Below are 20108 nucleotides of genomic sequence, written 5' to 3' on the forward strand. Positions count from 1 at the left end.
CAAAAATATTATCTACTATCTTCTGTTAAACAGGAAACTATTTTGGGTCACAAATCTGGTGCGCCCAAGATAATATCTGCTCTCTCTCTCTCTCTCTCTCTCTCTCTCTATATATATATATATATATATATATATATATATATATATATATATATATATATATATATATAATATTGTTCTGTATATACTGTATATAATAAGTCTTCTTCTTCTTCTTCTTCTTCTTCTTCTTCTTCTTCTTCTTCTTCTTCTTCTTCTTCATGGACAAATCCCTAGAGCCACACTACAAATATCCAGTAGATCACATTTCCATAAGATTGAAAATTTCGCTGATTTAGCAGCAGAGTGGGTACAATCTAACACTTATATCAGCGGATATGGAGTGAGATGTTCAATACGCTTACTTATTTTAACTACAAGAAACACCCAGAAATTCAAATTCGTTTTAACGGAATGTTTTTAGAGATTGTATATTTGACACCACGTACAGTACAATACACAACAAACACCTTTGAGCGTATGATACAATACTAGATCGTGTAGATCGTACACGAGGCTCTTCTTCTGAAACAGAACTAGATAATCCTGTTTCAGTTCTGAGGATGCTTTAGATGATAGGATGCACAACAGAGGAAACAGAAATTCTCTTTAATCCTTCAGCAACTGCAGCATGGCCACTCCCACACCACTGACATGGATATAAGCTTTTACACACACAACAGAAACACACAGAGAAGGAGTACAGGAACTGCTACTTGTACAAGTCTCAGGATGTGGAAGACCATCATTTTGCTTTTTCTTCTGGCAGTAAGTATAAATATCACTGTACTAATATTATTGTACTATAGTTTGTTTTGCATAAGTCAGAGGCTGGGATGAATATTATACATTCATTTACATATTTCCCAGAATCTAGGAGTTGGGGAAGGGGATAATAGCAAAGGAAAAAAGTTCACATTAGTGTGAATTAGCGCCAGTACACCAAGAGATATAGATCTTAATAGAAACATGAAGTAATCATTAAGATGAATTATTGTAGCTGTATAAAATTAAAAAAGAAAAACACCTTGAGACATAATTCACAGAATTGTGCAGAATTGTTTATACCTACAGGGGTCAATATATTTGATTAAACAACTAATACTCCAGTAAAATTTCTGGAAAAAAAATGTAAGAAAATGGTTTGATTTCGCAATTCTAGCATGTAAAAAACAAACAAGCGGTGCTCAAGCATCACGGATATTTTGTTATCTGTAACCTGTGTTCAAATAATAATAATAATAATAATAATAATAATAATAATAATAATAATAATAATAATAATAATAATAATAAAAACAATAATAATAAAAATATTCTTGTTGCTATTATTATTATTAATTACTATTATTTATATTCTTATTCTTATTCTTGTTAATTACTATTATTTATATTACTAATTAAGATTATTAATATTCATTATTATTATTATTCATTTTATTGTCTGGGGCTTTAGAGCTTCATATAGACACAGGAAAAATAATTTCTGCTGCAATTCTGTTCTATTACAACTGAATGATTGGGTTCATGTTGTTTTAAAAGCAAGTTTGGATCATTAGTGCATTTATTTATTGACTTTTTTTTACTTAATGACTTACTTACTTTGTATATGAGGCTGTAATTACACCATATTGTGCACATTTCCAGCAAAAATTCTATATGTATATGCCAGGTCTTCTCCATAAGACATATGAGAGGACATACTGTATGACACCCAAGTTTTATTCCCTATTCATTTCCCAGGGACCAAACGCCATCATTTTTGATCATGTGTGAACAAAAAGTATTGTGGAAATGCTGAGAAATGTAATAGCACATCTGCCCTAATGGGGCCACACTTTTTAAAGTACATTTCTTGAAAGCTGCACAGAGGCATAAAACTGAGGGACTAGAAGAAGATGAAGAAGTATTCACACCTAACCATAAACCATGAAACCACTAAATATTACAGAAGTATTCTAGACATTTCTGGGTCATTATCATGCCAGAATGAACAAAAATGTGCAGCACACCTTTACCATTTACATTAATGGTTCATCAGGATGGGTCTCGACAAGTGAATTTTTTTAAATAATAATAATAATAATAATAATAATAATAATAATAATAATAATAATAATAATTTAAATAATGTTGTTTATGATTTCACTGTACATCCTTCTAACATACATACACACACATATACGCACATATATAAAGATATGCATTCACCCCATCCCCCCATCCCACACCTTCACCGTTTTGTACCGCCAGTCTGACAAGCGGGTCTGTGACCAGCACAGAGAATGGCTGCAGGACTGGATGGCTGCTTGCCTGTGCTAAATTTCCTCCACCCCTCACTCCCCTCCCCTGTTGCAAGTCGTGTGTTTTTCATGGCGTACTGATTATGTGCTTATGTTGCTGAGGTGTTTTTCCTGTTACACACTGCCCCCCCTCCCCCCCATCATATTGTATGTATTGTATGTATGGTCAGGTTGATCGCTAGTTTCACTGGTACCTGTCACCAGTAACAATAAAGGGCTACTACTAGTACTACTAACTATGCATAGAGTGCATTAACACGAAAGCCTTAAAGGCTAAGCAAGTACCAGTCCGCCTGTCAAATATGTTTGAACACCTAGACGTACAAACAGTTTTATTACATCTTTAGTACTGTCATTATGATTTAAATGGCAAAATTAAATAAGGAAGCCTGGAATGTATTTACCACTTCATGCCAGATGCTCATTCAAGTGTAAATATTTTAAAAATGGAGCGTAAAACCATTAGAGTAGGGGGTTAATTAAGGACACTTTAAGGACAATCATTAAAAACTTTATACATTTATGTATATTTATATATATGTATATTTATGTATATACATTATTTTTTCACATTTTTTCACAGATTTTCTATAGTTTATATTTTTTTTATTTATCTATCTCCCTTTGGTTTTGGTTTATTTATTTATTTTTTTGCCCCTAATTGGTATTTTATGCTTGAATACCAGACAGATGCACAAATCATTTCATTGCATGTTGTACCCTGTATGTACGTGTATGTGACAAATAAAATTTGATTTGATTTGAAATGTTAAAACCACTGAATGCTGCTAGTTTATCCGTTATATTGATCTGATCACTTATAATCTGGCAACTGTGTTTTTTATACATACATTATATAAAATTTCCATTATTTTATTTCTTTTAAAGAAATAAATGTAATGTAAATGTAAACGTAAATTTAAATTTAATGTAAATTTTTTCTAAAAAATATATACAAAGAATAATTACATTTGTAATTACAAATGTAATTATTCTTTGTATATATTTTTTAGAAAATATATTCTCCGGTTTACATTTGTTGTAAGATTTTATTCGTTTACCAAGTTTAGTTTCATAAGAAAGTTTTCATTGTGTTGTGCGTTTTTCAGCTGTGGGCCGAGAGTTCTCAGGAGCAGACAAGCCAGGACGGGACCAGAAACAAGACCTGTGTATGTATTAATTAATAACTTAATTGAGCTTATACTCACAGAAATGATAGTGATTACAATAAATAACATTATTTATTAAACATTGACACATACATTAAGTGTTACAAACTCATCATATCATAAAAGTCACTATATCATATTGTGACTTTTTTTCTAAGGAGCGAGTGCTCATTCGGTCCAAGAGGAGATGGGTGCTGAATACTTTTGAAGTAAATGAGGAACTTCCTGGACCTTACCCTCAATTTATAACAGAGGTATCACTGGGCATCATTTATTACATTATATATGTATGAACTGATTTATTCCTAAAACATTCACTCAAGAAATTTGGTGTTCATGAAAATCATGTCATGGGTGCAAATCATATAATGTCAAATCATATAGCGTCTCAGATTATTGCTTATTTATTTACACTTATAGCATTTAGAGAGAAAGAAGTTGCTTTGCAGCCTTCGTCAGTAACAGTAAAGTTCATCAGAACACAGCTGCACGTGCAACAGTAAATCACACTACAATATATCTGTGCAGATGCAAGGTAGAATCTTTGAAGTAAAAGCTCTTATCTCCCTTTAAAATACAGGTGTTAACATCAGGTTATGTGAAAATACACTCCTGCACAAAATCTTACAAGTGAACATATTACAAGTGTCAGGGTGCAGGGGGAAATGGACCCAAAAATGCAGAATGCACATGACTTCCAATCAAATGGGGTTAATAAGTGGAATGTTTGGTAATAATAGCAGGGATAATCCAACACAGAAACAAACAGTCACAGGGCTAAACAGAAATAACAGGTCAAACAAAAAGCTCCCCAACAAGATAATAAGATATGGAAATCCACAAACAAAAAACAGACCTGACAGAAAAATCAAGAAGGGCGTCCCGGCAGAGGGTGGGCCAGCAGAAACGCTGTTGAATGGTCACCAAGGTGCGGGACACACCGGGGTGACAAAACAAAGGCGACACCCCTGGAAAACCTGGGAGCATAGGCTATTGGGAACGAAAAGTCAGTTTGCAGGACAATCGCTGGGAACGGCTTGTCCCAATGTGGTCTGATGGACACTCCTCTGGATGTCCAGTTGAAGAATACAGACAGTCACCGATGTGGGAAGGACATTCTCTGTGCTGCACTCTTCCTCTTCTGGAGATTGTAAGCGTGAAAGGGCATCAGGTTTACCATTCTTGGATCCTGGCAATAAGACAGGGTGAAGTTAAAACAACCGAAGGAGAGACAAGCTTGGCGTGCGTTCAGGCGTTTGGCCTTTCTGAGATATTCCAAGTTGCTGTGGTCAGTCCAAACAATGAAAGGTTGATTCGCCCCTCCAACCAGTGATGCCACTCCTCAAGAGCGAGTTTCACAGCCAGAAGCTCCTGGTCCCCAATGGCATAGTTCCATTCTGGTGGGGTGAGAAGCCACAAGGGTGCAGCCGATTGTCCTTGGATGACCTCTGAGAGAGAACAGCTCCTACTCCCTGATTAGACGCATCCACTTCAACGATAAACTGGAGGGCTGGATCAGGTAGAGTCAATAAGGAGGCAGAGGTGAAGAGCTCCTTGAGCCTATTGAAAGCCAGCTCGGCCTCCAGGTGAAAAGTTCTCCAGGCCTCCAGAGTTCCAGGTGAAGGTCTGAAGAGTGGAGGTGAGCTGATGCAGGGGGGTGTCTACTGCACTGAAGCCCCATTCAAACCACCGGCAAAAGTTGGCAAACCCTAAGAACCTTTGAAGCTCCTTGCGTGACCAATCTTTGACCGCTGTAATACGAACTGGATCCATCTGGATGCTGCCTACTGAAAGAACAAACTCCTGGTAGGTGGTCTGGGTGACATTAAACTTGCACTTCTCAGCCTTCACAAACAAATGATTCTCCAGCAAGCATTGCAGAAGGGTCCGAAAATGCATTTGATGTTCCTCCTGAGAGCTGGAAAAGATGAGTATATCATCAAGATAAACGAAGACGTACTGGTTCAGCATTTCCCGCAGCACGTCGTTTACCAGTGCCTGGAACACTGCCAGGGCATTAGTGAGGCCAAACTGCATGACCATGTATTCCTAGTGACCGGTAGGAGTGTTAAAAGCAGTCTTCCACTCATCACCCTCCCTGATGCGCACCAGATGATAGGTATTCCGGAGATCGAGTTTGGAAAAGATAGTGGCTCCCTGGAGCAGTTCAAAAGCTGAAGACATAAGAGGCAGCGGGTAACGGTTCTTTATAGTTATGGCATTAAGTGTGTGCCCAATAGTCAATGCAGGGTCGCAGTGAACAATCCTTCTTACCGACAAAAAAGAACCCGGTTCCATCCGGGGAGGAGGACGGACGAATAAGACCAGCAGCCAGTGATTCCTGAATGTACATAGTCATGGCTTCCTTTTCTGGCCCAGTGAGGCTAAATAGATGACCAGGAGGAGGAGAAGTCCTGGGAAGGAGATTAATGGTGCAATCGAATGGTCGGTGGGGGGGCAAGGAGGAGGCTTATGCTTTACTGAAAACCCTCTTGAAGTTATGGTAAACTGACGACACTTAGCTGAGGTCTGGAGAATCATAAAGGTCAGAGGAGGAACTGGGTGCAGGAGGCAGGAGACAGTGAGATTGACAATGGGTACCCCACTTGAGGACACACCCACTGCTCCAGTCCTGATGAGGATTGTGTTGGCAAAGCAGAAAGAAGCCCAACATAACGGGTGTCTGAGGGGAAGCAATGACCAGAAATGACAGCCTCTCGTGATGATGCTCTGGTATGGTGACTTGGAGCAGCTTGGTGCGATGAGTGGCCTGATGGAGGATATGACCATCCAGGGCTCGAACGATAAGTGAACATGGCAAACATTCAGTCTCGATGTCCAGTTGATGTACCAGTTCACGGTTCATGAATTGTGAGTCAGCTCCTGAATCCAAAAAGGCCGCTTGGATGAAAGAGTCTGGCTGTCGAGCGTGACCCAAAGCTTGAGAAGAGGCTTGCAAGGGACTGAATGCTGTCGGCTTACCACTGCCACCTTGCTCAATGGCAGAGAGATGGGGTATCTCCCGAGCAGTGAGTTCGTCCTTAAGCTCGGGAGAGAGACCCCGATAGAAGGCATCAGAGAGGGCAGTGGGGTTCCATCCACTTTCAGCCGCCGCTGTGCAGAACCTGACCGCATACTCTGTCACCGAACAGCTTCCCTGTACAGTCTCAAACAGTGTCCAGGCCACACCTTGCTACCTTGCTATCTTGCTGGAACCCTCCGTAGTTCGGAGGAGAGAGCCTCGACTGAGGAGCAGATGGGCGACTGCCTTTCCCATTTGGCAGTGGCCCACAACTTCACCTTGCCAGACATGAGGGAGATAATGGCCACTCTGGAGTGCTCAGAGGAAAAAGAGGAGGGTTGGAGCTGACCACACATTGCATGAGGAAGGCTCGACACACACCTGGTTCACCACTGAACCGTTCTGGTGTTCTGCAGCCGACATGCGGAATGAGTTCATGATTGGCTTTGGTAAGATCCTGTAACTGCTTCTCATGAGCTGCAGAAGATTGCAATAGGTTTGAGAGAAAGTCTGGTGCTTTTGCTGAGTCCATGATTAGCCAGATTGTACTGTCAGGGTGCAAGGGGGGAATGGACCCAAAAATGCAGAACGCACACGACTTCCAATCAAATGATAACATGATGAGACAATCTGGCGAAGAGTGTCCGCAGTCAGCGTGCTTAAATAGTATAAAATGGTATTAACCCGGAAGTGCCACAGCCAAGATGGCTGCCACCCCGGAAGTGGCCATTTCACACCCGAGTGAGCAGGCAGAATATGACAACAAGTATTCAGACTTTAAACTGTTGGATCATAACCAGGTTGTAAGAACTTCTTTAAAATGCCAAGAGCAAGACAACAAGAAATAGAAAGTAGGCAATTTATTTAAAACTGCATTTGAATTCAAACAGGCTTGTCATCAGCTGATCAAAAGTTTGAGACCATAGCCTTGAAAAGTTAAAATCTGTGCAAAAATATGGTCTTCAGACAGTCACACTGTCTTGAACTCCTGATGGCAAAAGCAAAACGTTTTTGCTCTGGCAACGTGCCATTGCTGCCGAGGTTGGACGCAGTAGGACAGTCATTTTAAATTTCTTAAAAGATCCTGAGAGACATGGGACAATAAAATCAAGTAGTAGACCCAAAAAAATTTCACCTGCACTGAACCGGAGGATCCGACTGGCTGTCCGTAAAGACAGAGGCTGATCCTTGACCCAAATTAAGGCCATTAACCATAAGACCGCATCTGCAAGAGATGGGTTTAAGGAACAAACATCTTTGAAAGACACGTCTCATCCCACAGCACAGACTTGCCCATTTGGAATTTGCAATGGAGCAAAAAACAAGTGACACTGAAAGATGTAAGAAAAATAGGCAAGTGTAAGGATCTAAGAGACTTTGACAAGGGCTGGAGTGATGTGCAGTGGTTAGTATCTACCAGAGATGGGGGACTCGAGTCATGTGACTTGACTCGAGTCAGACTTAAGTCGCAAATTTGAGACTTGCTTGAGAAATACTAAAAAAGACTCGACTTGACTTTGACTTGACATTCATGACTTGAGACTTACTTGTGAATTGCACATGTGTGACTTACTCCCACCTCTGGTATCTACCAAAAATGGTCCAATGAAGGACAACCAGTGAACTGGAGACGGGGTCATGAACATCCAACGCTTGCTGATGCACATGGGAAGCAAAGGCTTTTTCAATCCCACAGGTGGCTGAAAAAAAACTATTCTGAAAGAGTCAAATCATACAGTACATCACAGCGTCAGAGTTGTTTTTTTTTTTTTTTAATACCCACACAATATTACTCAGGTGGTTAATGTTATGGATAATCGCTATACTGTATAAGATATGAGGAATTTCTTATTGCTCTTTAGACTTTCTGTAAAGTTTAAGATAAACTGTATTGATCTTAATTAGATTTTAACTTTTCCCTTTACTCTTCTGGCTCCAGTTGCACAACGATAAGCACCTGAAGCACTCCATCCTATTCAAAATCAGTGGCCAAGGTGTGACAGAAGAGCCATTAAATGTGTTCACCATTAATGAGACGACTGGTGAAATTTTCCTGCACAAGCCCATAGACAGAGAAACCTACTCCATGCTCAGGGTGAGTAATCAAGAATGCATTTCAGTAAGATCTTATACAAAATAAATAATAACAATTTGTGTAGTGAATGTTTAATATGAATTTTCACTTTTAATTCAATGGATTTTTGGGGTCCAATGTGGTGACCCTTTAAAAAAAAAGTGAAGCAGCCGAAAGAGAGAGAAAGAAACTGTATTTGTAAGGCATTTATTTAATGTGTTTAATTTTAATTAAAATAATTGTTTTATCTGATAGTTCTGTTCTGATGTTTATTTCAGGAAAATAAAGTTAAAATAAAATTTCAATAGTTGTTTTATTTCATTTATAATTAGGTGAATTTTGACGTGATGGACAAAGAAACTCATAAAATTGTTGACAAAACCTTGACTTTCGACTTGGAAATAAAAGATATGAACGATAATAAACCTACATTTAAACCTGAAGTTTTATACATGAATATTCCAGAGAACACAAAAGAAGGTAAACATCACACACACACACACACACACACACACACACACACACATGCTTATAAAACAAATTTAGAAATTCTAAGATTTTATGTGTTTAAAAAACTTAAAAACTTCCTTTTCAAAAATGTTTCCTCTTTACAAAGTTAAGAACTCTTACTTAGACAATAAACCTTTTGAAGGATCTCCTGAAAGACGTTCTGGAGTAATTATTACACTTTATTTTTTGGCCCATACCAATTACATTATTGTTTATTATTATTATTATTATTATTATTATTATTATTATTATTATTATTATTATTTTATCACACTTTTTCTGTCTATTCTTGATTCATTAGGTCAGCTTCCAATTTTACTGCAAGCAACGGACAGAGATGAGAAAGGCAATGACAATTCTCGCATCTCCATGAGGATAGTGTCTCAGGAGCCAGCACTGCCAAAAATCTCTCTGGACACTAGCCTGGATGAAAAAAAACAAAAACTCGCAAAACTCGTCTTCAGCGGGTGCTTTGATTATGATGTGAGTGTAAACACACATACATTTTATATCTAGATTATAATCTATTATTATGCTATTACTGTTATCATGAATTGTTTAACGGTGAAATGTGAAAACATGTGAAATGGCTTACAAAATTTTTTTGTTATAAAACACGCTGTGTCCTGCTGGTAAAGAAAAATAATTCAATGATGAGGTGAGGTGATGTGATGTGATAATGTCAGCTGTATAAAGACTTTTCCTCACATGGAGAGATATCTTACGGACATTATACTCACATAGACACTTGTTTTGCTCTCATGTACTTTAGAAAGTAAAGACATATAAAATGCTTGTCGAAGCACGGGATCATGGAATACCATCACTCTCATCCACTGCGACTATATATATCCACATCTATGATTCTAACACTCACGCTCCTGTGTTCACTGACCTAAAGGTGAGTATTTGCCTCTATCTCTACCTCGTCCTGATTTACTTCAACTGTGCCAGATTATATCCATTTGAAATAAAATACAACTTTATGTACTTCATTATTGAATGACAAATAAAATAAAATCAAACAAGTCTCAAAACTCAAGTATCATTAATGTAAAAATACATTTGAGAGCTATTTTTGCACTCTACTGTTTTTTTTCTATTCTTTAAATGTATAGTATACGAAATTAGCAGGAGTTGTTAGATTTTTACAAATAACACATATGTTTGAAGCATATGGGTGATGGCGGCGCGGCAGTAGCGTGCAGCGGCCTGTCCGGATTCAATGCGGTGCGATTTACGTTTTTTAAGGTTTTTTTTTATTTACGGTTTTTAGCCCGACTATTGCTACTACATGGATGCCAGAGACAGCGGTGTTCATATATACAACCACCAGGACCTAATAAAGTACAGAAGTTGTGCAACAACCAACCTGCACGATGATGTACTGTATAGGCTATGTGACCTCGGCTTGCTGCGGAGACCAGGCCTCCAGTCCCCGGTGTCGCCTGATACCGGAGACCAGGAGAGGGGATGCCGAAAGCGGTGCCCCGCCCCCACCTCGGCTACTCAGACTACATCTCTGTTATGCTAATCCCAACATACAGACCACTCGTCAGATGCTCAAAACCGGTTCTGAAGCAGGTGAAAAACTGACCAGCAGGAGCCACCTCTGCTTTTCAGGACTGCTTTGAGTGCACTGACTGGAACATCTTCAGGGAGGCTGCAACCAACGGTGACTCCATCAACTTGGAGGAGTACACGTCAGCAGTGACCAGTTACATTGGCAAGTGCATTGATGACGTGACCGTCTCCAAGACCATCACTACACGCTCCAACCAGAAGCCGTGGATGACTGCTAACATGCATGCACTGCTGAGGACTAGAGACCTAGCCTTCAGAACAGGGGACAGGGTGGCAATAAGAACAGCAAGGGCCAAACTGTCCCAAGCCATCAGAGAGGCAAAGTGTGCACACTCCCAGACAATCCACAGCCACTTCCAGGACAGCGGAGACACCCGGCGCGTGTGGCAGGGCATACAGACAATCACAAACTACAAGACAGCTTCACCTGCCTGTGATCGTGATGCCTCCCTCCCAGACGTGCTGAAAAACTAACATGCTCGGTTCGAGGTACAGAACAACATAACGGCAAGGAAGATTATCACTCCCCCCGACGACCAGGTACTCTGTCTATCCACGGCCGACGTGAGGAGATCTCTATGCAGAGTTAACCCACGGAAGGCTGCTGGACCACACAACATTCCTGGCAGGGTGCTCATAGAATGTGCAGAACAGCTAGCGGATGTCTTTACTGACATCTTCAACATTTCCCTGAGCAGCGCCATTGTTCTTACATGCCTCAAGACTACCACCATTGTCCCCGTCCCAAAGAAGTCTACAGTGTCCTGCCTCAATGACTATTGTCCCGTCGCACTCACACCCATAGGTAAGAAGTGCTTCGAGAAGCTCGTCATGAGGCACATCAAGACCAAGCTACCACCCTCACTGGACCCCTTACAGTTTGCGTATCATCCAAGCGGCTCCATTGCCACAGATCTCCATTTAGCCCTCACCCACCGGGACAATAAAGACACTTATGTACGAATGCTGTTCATAGACTTTAGTTCAGCATTCAACACAATCATCCCGCAGCACCTGATTGGGAAGCTGAGCCTTCTGGGACTAAACACCTACCTCTGCAACTGGATCCTGGACTTCCTGACTGGGAAACCTCAGTCAGTCCGTATCGGGAACAGCATCTCCAGCACCACCACACTGAACACTGGAGCTCCTCAAGGCTGCGTGCTCAGTCCACTGCTGTTCACTCTGCTGACTCATGACTGTGCAGCAATGCACAGATCAAACTATATCATCAAGGTCGCCGATGACACGACTGTGGTGGGTCTCATCAGCAAGAACAGCGAGTCAGCATACAGAGAGGAGGTGCACTATCTCGTGTAGAACCTCACCTGGTCACTCAACACCAGTGCCATCACCAAGAAAGCCCAGCAGCGTCTCTACGAACTTCCTACGAAGGCTGATAAAGGCATATCTCCCTCCCCCCATCCTGACCATGTTCTACAGAGGGACCATTGAGAGCATTCTGAGCAGCTGCATCACTGTCTGATTTGGGAACTGTACGATCTCGGATCGCAATACCCTGCAGCGGATAGCGAGGATAGCTGAGAAGATCATTGTAGTCTCTCTTCCCTCTATCATGGACACTTACACCACACGCTGCATCCGCAAAGCCAGCAGCAGTGTGGATGACACCACACAACCCTCACACACACTCTTCACCCTCCTGCAGTCTGGAAAAAGGTACCGAAGCATTTGGGCCCTCACGACCAGACTGTGTAATAGTTTCTTCCCACAAGCCGTCAGACTTCTCAATAACTGAACTGAACTGTACTGAGCACAACATACACACACATCCCCTGTATGGACTGTATGGCCTGCACTGACCTACACCAAATACACACACTTCTAATATACATCCATCACCTTGTTTACATGCTGCTTACATTCATCAAACTGTTTACATGCTTACTGTTTACAAACTGTTTACGTGCTGTTTTGCACGCTCTGTATAACATTTCAGTCGTTTTGCACATACTGTACAATATTTCAGTTGTTGTTGTTTTTGCATCTTATACACTTCTACACTATCAGTTATACACTATCTGCTGCTAAGAAACTGTGTTCATTCTAGTATTACTGCAAGCAATATTGTCTGAACATACAGTATTTACACAGAGTACTTGGTCGGTCAGCACTGTTTCTGTTTACTGTCTTTTGTGTATTGTCTTTTTGTATTTTGTGTATTGTCTTGAAACTTTTTGTCTGCACTGTCTTTTGTCCTGCATGGTCTTTTGTGTCTTGTTTGTCTTGTCCTGCATTGTCTTATCTGTCTTGTCCTGCACTGTGTACACCAGGTTGCACAGATGCACTTTATGTGGCTAGGACTGCTTACTAAGTCCTAGCCCTGTCTTTGTTTTATGTAGCACCACGATCCTGGATAAACATTGTTTCATTTCACTATGTACTGCAACAGCTATATCTGGTTGAAATGACAATAAAAGCTTCTTGACTTGACAAAAAATAATCCTATTCCTGGCCCCTGAGGCATTCCTAAAACAGGATCCATTTACAGTACTAGACTCAATACATTGCTTACAATTCAGTTCATACGTGAAGTAAATACTAAATGTTGTACTATTTTATTGTACTACATGATCTTTCTAAATGCATATTTTATGGTTTGCAATGTCTGATTTACTCTTAAATTTAAAACATAGAGCATTAACTGATTTGACAATTCATTTCTATTGGTCCAGTTCAACACTGAAGTTTTGGAAATGGAAACCAATAAAGAAATTTTAAGGATTCCTGTGCAAGATAAGGACACTCCCAACACTCCAGGATCCAGAGCAGTGTTCGCCATCCTGAAGGGTAATGAAGAGGGCAACTACAAGATTGAAACAGACCCACTTACCAACGAAGGAGTGCTGACTGTCATCAAGGTAGATTTCAGAAATTCACAATAGATTACAATATTATTTAAAAGTTAAGCTTGTTTAAGAAATATAGTATAGGATAAAAATAATAGCTTTGTGTCCCCTACTGTACAAAGAGTTGTCGTTTATTGGGTAAAACATGTATAACACGACATATTGGGATAAAGAGATTTAATGTGTGGATATTTATGTCCTTGCTCTACAGGGAAAGGATTATGAGAGAACCACTCTAACTGAACTGGAAATAGGAGTAGAGAATGAGGAGCCTTTATTTTTTTGTGTTGATGGAAAGCCAGTTAATCCCATTCCAAAGAATTTAAATAGGAGCAACAAAGTTAAAGTCGCCGTCAAAGTCATTGATGTGAATGATCCACCAGTGTTTCACAACAAAATACATATAGTACACAGGGTTGAGGAGGAAGAGCCCGGAGAGGTGTTGTACACTCCCACGGTGACAGATGAGGATTCAGACCCAGCTAAGATCAGGTATGCAATTAAAATCAGGTTTTACTGTGAGTGATGCAAAGAAGTTGGGTTGTTTTTTAGCCTCAGATAATTACAGCAATTTTCTGTGAAAAAATACTTACAGAGGCTTTAAGCTTTAAAGTTTAAACATTTCAAGAGCAGAAATGAATAAACGACTTGTGTGTTTCAAGGTATAAACTAGGAGAAGATCCAGCTAAATGGATGTCCATAGACCCACAGACTGGCATTATTACCCTGGCAAAAAAGATGGACCGTGAGTCTCCGTATGTCAATGGGAGCACCTACACTGTTGTGATGAGAGCAATAGATGATGGTACAATTTCTTAGCACAGATGTATTATATGTTAATAAATAATAATTTAAAAAAAAGCTGAAACAAAAAAAATTAACCTCAATATCCACACTGTTTATTCTCACAGGCGAACCTCCTGGCACGGGTACAGGGACTCTGGTGATCAACCTGGGAGATAAGAATGATAATGCACCTTATCTAACCTGCAACCCTTCTGTGATATGTGGGAACAAAGGTGACAGAGTGAGAGTCACCGCACAAGATGCTGATGTTTTTCCATACAGCGGACCATTCATCATCACACTTGACAAAGATGATCAGGAGCTGAAGAGCATGTGGAAGTTTGAGCACACAGGTTATTAATTACTGAATAATGCTGTTTGTCATATACATGATTTTTTTTTAATAAACTAAAATCTGCTTTATTGTTGACTATGCAAAACAATCAATTTGAATTTAAGCAATTCACATAGTTTGAATTAAAACAGTTTATTCCACAGTACTGTTGAATGGTTGATTCAGATTGGTCGCATGGTGTTTATAATGCTTTTATAGCAGCAGCTCTGTTTACAATAACTAAATAACTGTTGCTATATAAATATAACTAACTGCTGATAACTATAACTGTTGCTAACTGTACAATTGCAGACTTACATTAATGCACTTGTTCTACTTTATACACATCTGTTATGTTTCTGCCTCAGTGTCTGAGATCTTACTGATTAGCCTGAAGAGTCTGCCATATGGAAATTATACAGTTCCCGTGAAGATTGCTGACCAACAGGGGGTGCAAGCAAACGATGTCTTGCAAGTGGTGATATGTGACTGTGGGAGCGGAACTGTGTGCAAAAACCAGCTACCACGATCCTCCACCCTCCATATATCATCTATAGTTATAATTTTGCTGGCAATACTGCTCCTGATAGCTTGTGAGTCTTATATATGAACAATTACAATCATGCTGCTTAAACCAGTTATAATAAACAAAAAAGCATAACTTTGCAGCAGCTTCCAAAAGGATTACATGATAAACTTATGCTGGCTGGATAAACTTATGCTAGAAATATAGAACAATATCATAATCTGAAACAATTCTAAAGTATTTCAGCTCAAACCTGTAAAATTTTTTCCCAGTGCTGCTTTATTGTTTTTTCTGCAAATGTGGAATAAACAGAAAGGAAAAGATACACAATTTCATGGAATTCTTGCAAGATGATGGAATCCAAACCATGGTCATTTACAAATTGGAAGGAGAAGGCTCATGCAAGGTTTGTTTTTACTCAGTGAAACGTCAATCCTTCTGGTGCATGTTTATATAGTGTCATATTGTATTCTTGTCAATGTTATAAGAATACAAGATTCTGTTATTCATCTATAAAGCTCTTAATAATCTAGCTCCCAAATATTTATCTGACTTGATTGTTTTGTACAATCCTGCAAGACCACTTAGATCCCAAAATGGTCATCATTTCCTGGTACCACGATCCCGTCTACAACGCAGGGGAGACCGAGCTTTCGCAGTAGCAGGCCCTACGCTGTGGAATAGCCTGCCACCACCACCACAACCTCTTTTCCTGTGCTTTTAATTTTAATTGTTGTTAATTTGTAGATGTTCTTTCTTTTTTTTCTTTTCTTTTATCTCAATGTACAGCACTTTGGCCAGCTCAGGCAGATTTTATATGCTTTACAAATAAAATTTAATTAAATTGAATGTTTTCACCTTCAATATACTGTCAAGTTATTACTTAGTTCACTTCTCTTTCTTTGTGTGGAATGGGTAATGTATGGGATGGTGCGGGTGGAGTATTCATAAATATATGTTTTATTTCACCTCCTAACTAAAAATTTTAAAACTGAAGGGGTGATGTTGTATATCATCAGTGGTTATGCTCCACAAGTAGGCTGTGAGTCAGAAGAGAAGGAGAGATTCTGGAGTAAATTAGATTAGGAGATAGACAGTATTCCCAGATGGGAGAGGGTATTGATTGGAGCAGATTTCAATGGGAATGTTGGTGAGGGAAACAGAGGTGATGGGGAGGTGATGGGCAGGTTTGGTCTTTAGGAAAAGAACCTAGAAGGACAGATGGATTTTGCTTTGGGATGTCAGGTGTGGCAGAGAAGTATGGATGGACAGGATTACGAACGAGCACATCAGAGGGACAGCACAGGTTGGCTGTTTTGGGGACAAGGTCAGAGAGACTAGATTGAGACGGTTTGAGCATGTACAGAGGAGGGAGACTGGTCTCTTTTATTTCCTGTCTATAACACAAAATTCTGTCCTAACCAATTCCAACCTTTTTTTTGTCCACATCTCCTACATTCATTCATTCATTTTCTACCGCTTATCCGAACTTCTCGGGTCACGGGGAGCCTGTGATGCCGGATGCCTTTGGACTGGGGGAGGAAACCGGAGAACATGCAAACTCCACACACACAAGGTGGAGGTGGGAATCGAACCACAACCCTGGAGTTGTGAGGCAAATGTGCTAACCACTAAGCGACCGTGCCCCCCTACATCTCCTACAGTGTCTCTAAATGTTTTTGTCCCCATTACAGCTTACAAAGGCCCCTAATGGACATATTGACACACATAAATCAAAGGACATCTGTGCAAACTCATCAGTACGTTTCACATGTTCAAAAAGAAGCTTTGCTGTCATGACTGCAAATATTTAACTTAGAGAAACAGAGAAACAGACAGACAGACAGACAGACAGACAGACTGTCTCTGTTCCCTGTCTGAACACCAGGGGGACGTTCTGACAGGCTTAGTTTTATCTATGTGCTGTGTTTTGTTTTTGTTTTGTGTGTGTTAGCCCCGCCTCTTCCTTAATCCATTCCCGTCTCTGCACACCTGTTCCTTGTGTCTCAATGATTACCTTCCCCATTTAATCCTGTGCTTTTGTGCTTCATGGTTTCTGTTTTCTGTGGTTTTTTGTTGTTGTCTAATCTCTCTAGTAATTTCCTTGTGCTTGTACTTTTGTTGTTTCCTTAATAAACCCATTTTTATGTTACTGTATCCTGCATTTGGGTCTGGCTTTTATCTGTTAAGACCTCCTGTTTTCTAACAAAGAAAGGAAGAAAATTTCCTATAGGTTGAAAAATTGGAATGAAGGTTAAAAAATTATGTACAGAAATCTTTACAGACGTTTCTCGCATGTACTGAGTACTACGTTATCCTTCAAAATATAGTAGTAATATGCTGAGCTTAAGTGAGATCACTTACCATCTAATTATCAGCTGCAAATGATCTTTCTTGTCAATATCAAAACTCTATACTGTATTTATGGTCTTCGTGTTAATTCTCCCTCTCCTGATGACTCTGTACTGCAGGAGCTCTGGAATCTTGCTATGGAGCGGAGGATCTTCCCTGAAGAACACCCACAAGATTACAGCTCTGAAGGAAGCATTACCGATGCTGTGTCAATTGACAAGCTCTCTGTCGACAGCACAGGAGATGATGATCTGGACTTTCTGCTGTATTTGGGGCCAAAATTTTGCCCTCTGGGTGAAATTGTGCAGCAAGGAATAAAAGAGAAGTAATTTTTTGAATGATTTACTTCCTAATGGATCTTCCTGAGTAGCTCTGCTTCCCACATCTGTGATTTTATGTATATCATACCGCCACCTTCTGGATATCTATTGGATGTTTTTTGTAACTACACCACTGTAATACCTACAACAATTAATCTTCTGTGGATATTTGCCCCTGTCAATCCCTAAGACTTGTTACAACTGTTCATGTTTTTGGTGTCTCATCTTCGCGGTTGTCTTCAATCCTCAACTTTTCAGTTTCGTTTCCTACTTTCCATATTTGGCATCAACTTCCAGTTTTCGTTACCTCACTATCTCTAGTGATTGTTTAGCATTCCGGATTTTCTCTGATAAAGGAATCAGATTTTTCTTTTTGCACGTAGACACAACCGATAAACTTGGACCTCATTACAGCAACACATGAGCGATCCATTCTGAGACCACCTTAATACTTTACGTTTGATTTATGGCTCAAGTAGTAACAGGCTGCCACTGGAGCGCTAGGGTCCTACACCAAAGTATGCAGTGGTGGGTAGAATGATGATAAATACTGTAGGGTGAAAGGCTGATCGAAGCATTAGCATAGGATATTAAGCTTAAGCAGCTGGGCTACAGCAACAACAAGTTCCAACAAGTTCTTCTACACATACATACCATAATAATTAAAAATCCCACCATCTGGTGTCATCCAAAAGAAAACACAGCATGTCTGGTATAAACAATCAACCAAATTGTTTAAAATGCCACTGTGTCAACACAAAATTTCCTGTAGGACAAAATGTTTTATTACTAAATGAGTCTATGAGTCTTTGCAAACTAAACTAGCTGTCAAAGAAAGTTGCAATAATAAATGTAATCAGAAGAGGGAAGCGTTTCTCCGTAGAACCGAACACCTCTGAGCACTTTTAGAAGTGTGAGCTTACAGGCAGGTTGTAGACGTGTGCTACTGAACACAAACACTCCTGCAGCATGTACTGTACCAAGGGCTACTGCAGATTTGCATACTTATTAAGGTTTGACTGGTAGTAAGAATGTGTGATGTGCAAACAATGAGGAAGTATGGAGAAAGCAAGAGAATGTATTGTAATAAAGATGTGTATCTGGGTATTAGGACAGACCTGATTCATTGCAGAGTTCAAGGTTATTAGCATATTACCCTTAAGCTCTTCTTTGAGACCTCCTCTTAAGCCCTTCCCATTTTCTCATCTGGATTAAACAACACAGCGTTAGCTTACTAGCAGAAGATAATACACATCGTAAGCTAAGTGGTGTTGTGGGATGGACGGCCATATCTAATATATGCTGCTAGCTAGCTAACTTGTAAGATAAACATGTAACTCCACCTCACCTGGGTAGGGGGTGTCATGAATGGGAGACATTTCATTTTTAACACAAGACTCAACACACTGGATGGCTTACTGCCTAGATGCTTTGTTTGGGTTAAAACTAAATGATTACCGGATGATTTAAAGAGTGTTTTTTGGAGAAATGCAGATTTTTGCCTCCGCTACGGAAAATGTTATATAAAAAAACGACAAGCTGTAACTTCTCCCCGGAGGTGTTGGGTGGAGGTCGTTGAACTAGTTTGTTACACTGTAAAACCCGGATGAATGTAGGCCTCGTGTGTATGTGTGTGTGTGTGTGTTCAAAAATACAGACGCTTACATTTTTAGATATGCTAAATCTTTTGCCTCACTCGAAAGCCAACTATGAAGAGGAGCGGGGAAAATAACTCTGATTTCAAATAAGCAAATTTTCAATTTAAAACCCATGAAAAATTTGAAGTATAACCTCTGACCTTTTACACTCTGCGAAATCTGTATCGTTAAGTAGCCTCAAGACGTCGCATAAAGGAGAGAGATAAAAAGCAGAAAGGCAGACTCTCACATGCACAGCTGCCAAAGTTTAAGGCCAGAGGGATTTTAGCTTTTCAGATGTTTTTACAGTCAGGTTTCAGATTTCTTAATCAGGTTTCAGATTTCAGTTCCCATACAGTATATATCGTCATTGCAAGAAAGAAATCCTGTGCTTACGTGGTCTTTCAACAATGTTGTACACTTATCTTTTGTCTTTTATCATCTCACAAGTGAGGCTCAAACTTGTACAATTACTTCCTTATGAAACAGCTTGTAATCTTTCACAGAAAGGAGACTTCAATGTGCACAGACCTGTATGTTTAATCCCATTCCCTCCTGATCATACAGCTATGTTTACATTTA

At 39.8% G+C, this 20108-nt stretch overlaps 1 protein-coding gene across 1 annotated transcript; it reads left to right on the top strand.

The window, feature by feature from the left end:
• The first annotated feature begins 693 nt into the window (after nucleotides 1–693).
• Nucleotides 694–16081, top strand: LOC113640014 (cadherin-like protein 26). The gene is made up of 14 exons (XM_047807370.1): nucleotides 694–807; nucleotides 3452–3511; nucleotides 3670–3765; nucleotides 8473–8628; nucleotides 8940–9087; nucleotides 9419–9600; nucleotides 9890–10018; nucleotides 13398–13583; nucleotides 13783–14063; nucleotides 14234–14376; nucleotides 14483–14710; nucleotides 15060–15284; nucleotides 15490–15623; nucleotides 15797–16081. Exons 1-14 carry the CDS (start codon nucleotides 694–696, stop codon nucleotides 15803–15805), a joined length of 2091 nt encoding a protein of 696 aa, XP_047663326.1. The 3' UTR covers nucleotides 15806–16081.
• Nucleotides 16082–20108: the final 4027 nt, after the last annotated feature.

Source organism: Tachysurus fulvidraco, chromosome 23, assembly GCF_022655615.1.
Source record: "Tachysurus fulvidraco isolate hzauxx_2018 chromosome 23, HZAU_PFXX_2.0, whole genome shotgun sequence".
Lineage (NCBI taxonomy): Eukaryota > Metazoa > Chordata > Actinopteri > Siluriformes > Bagridae > Tachysurus > Tachysurus fulvidraco.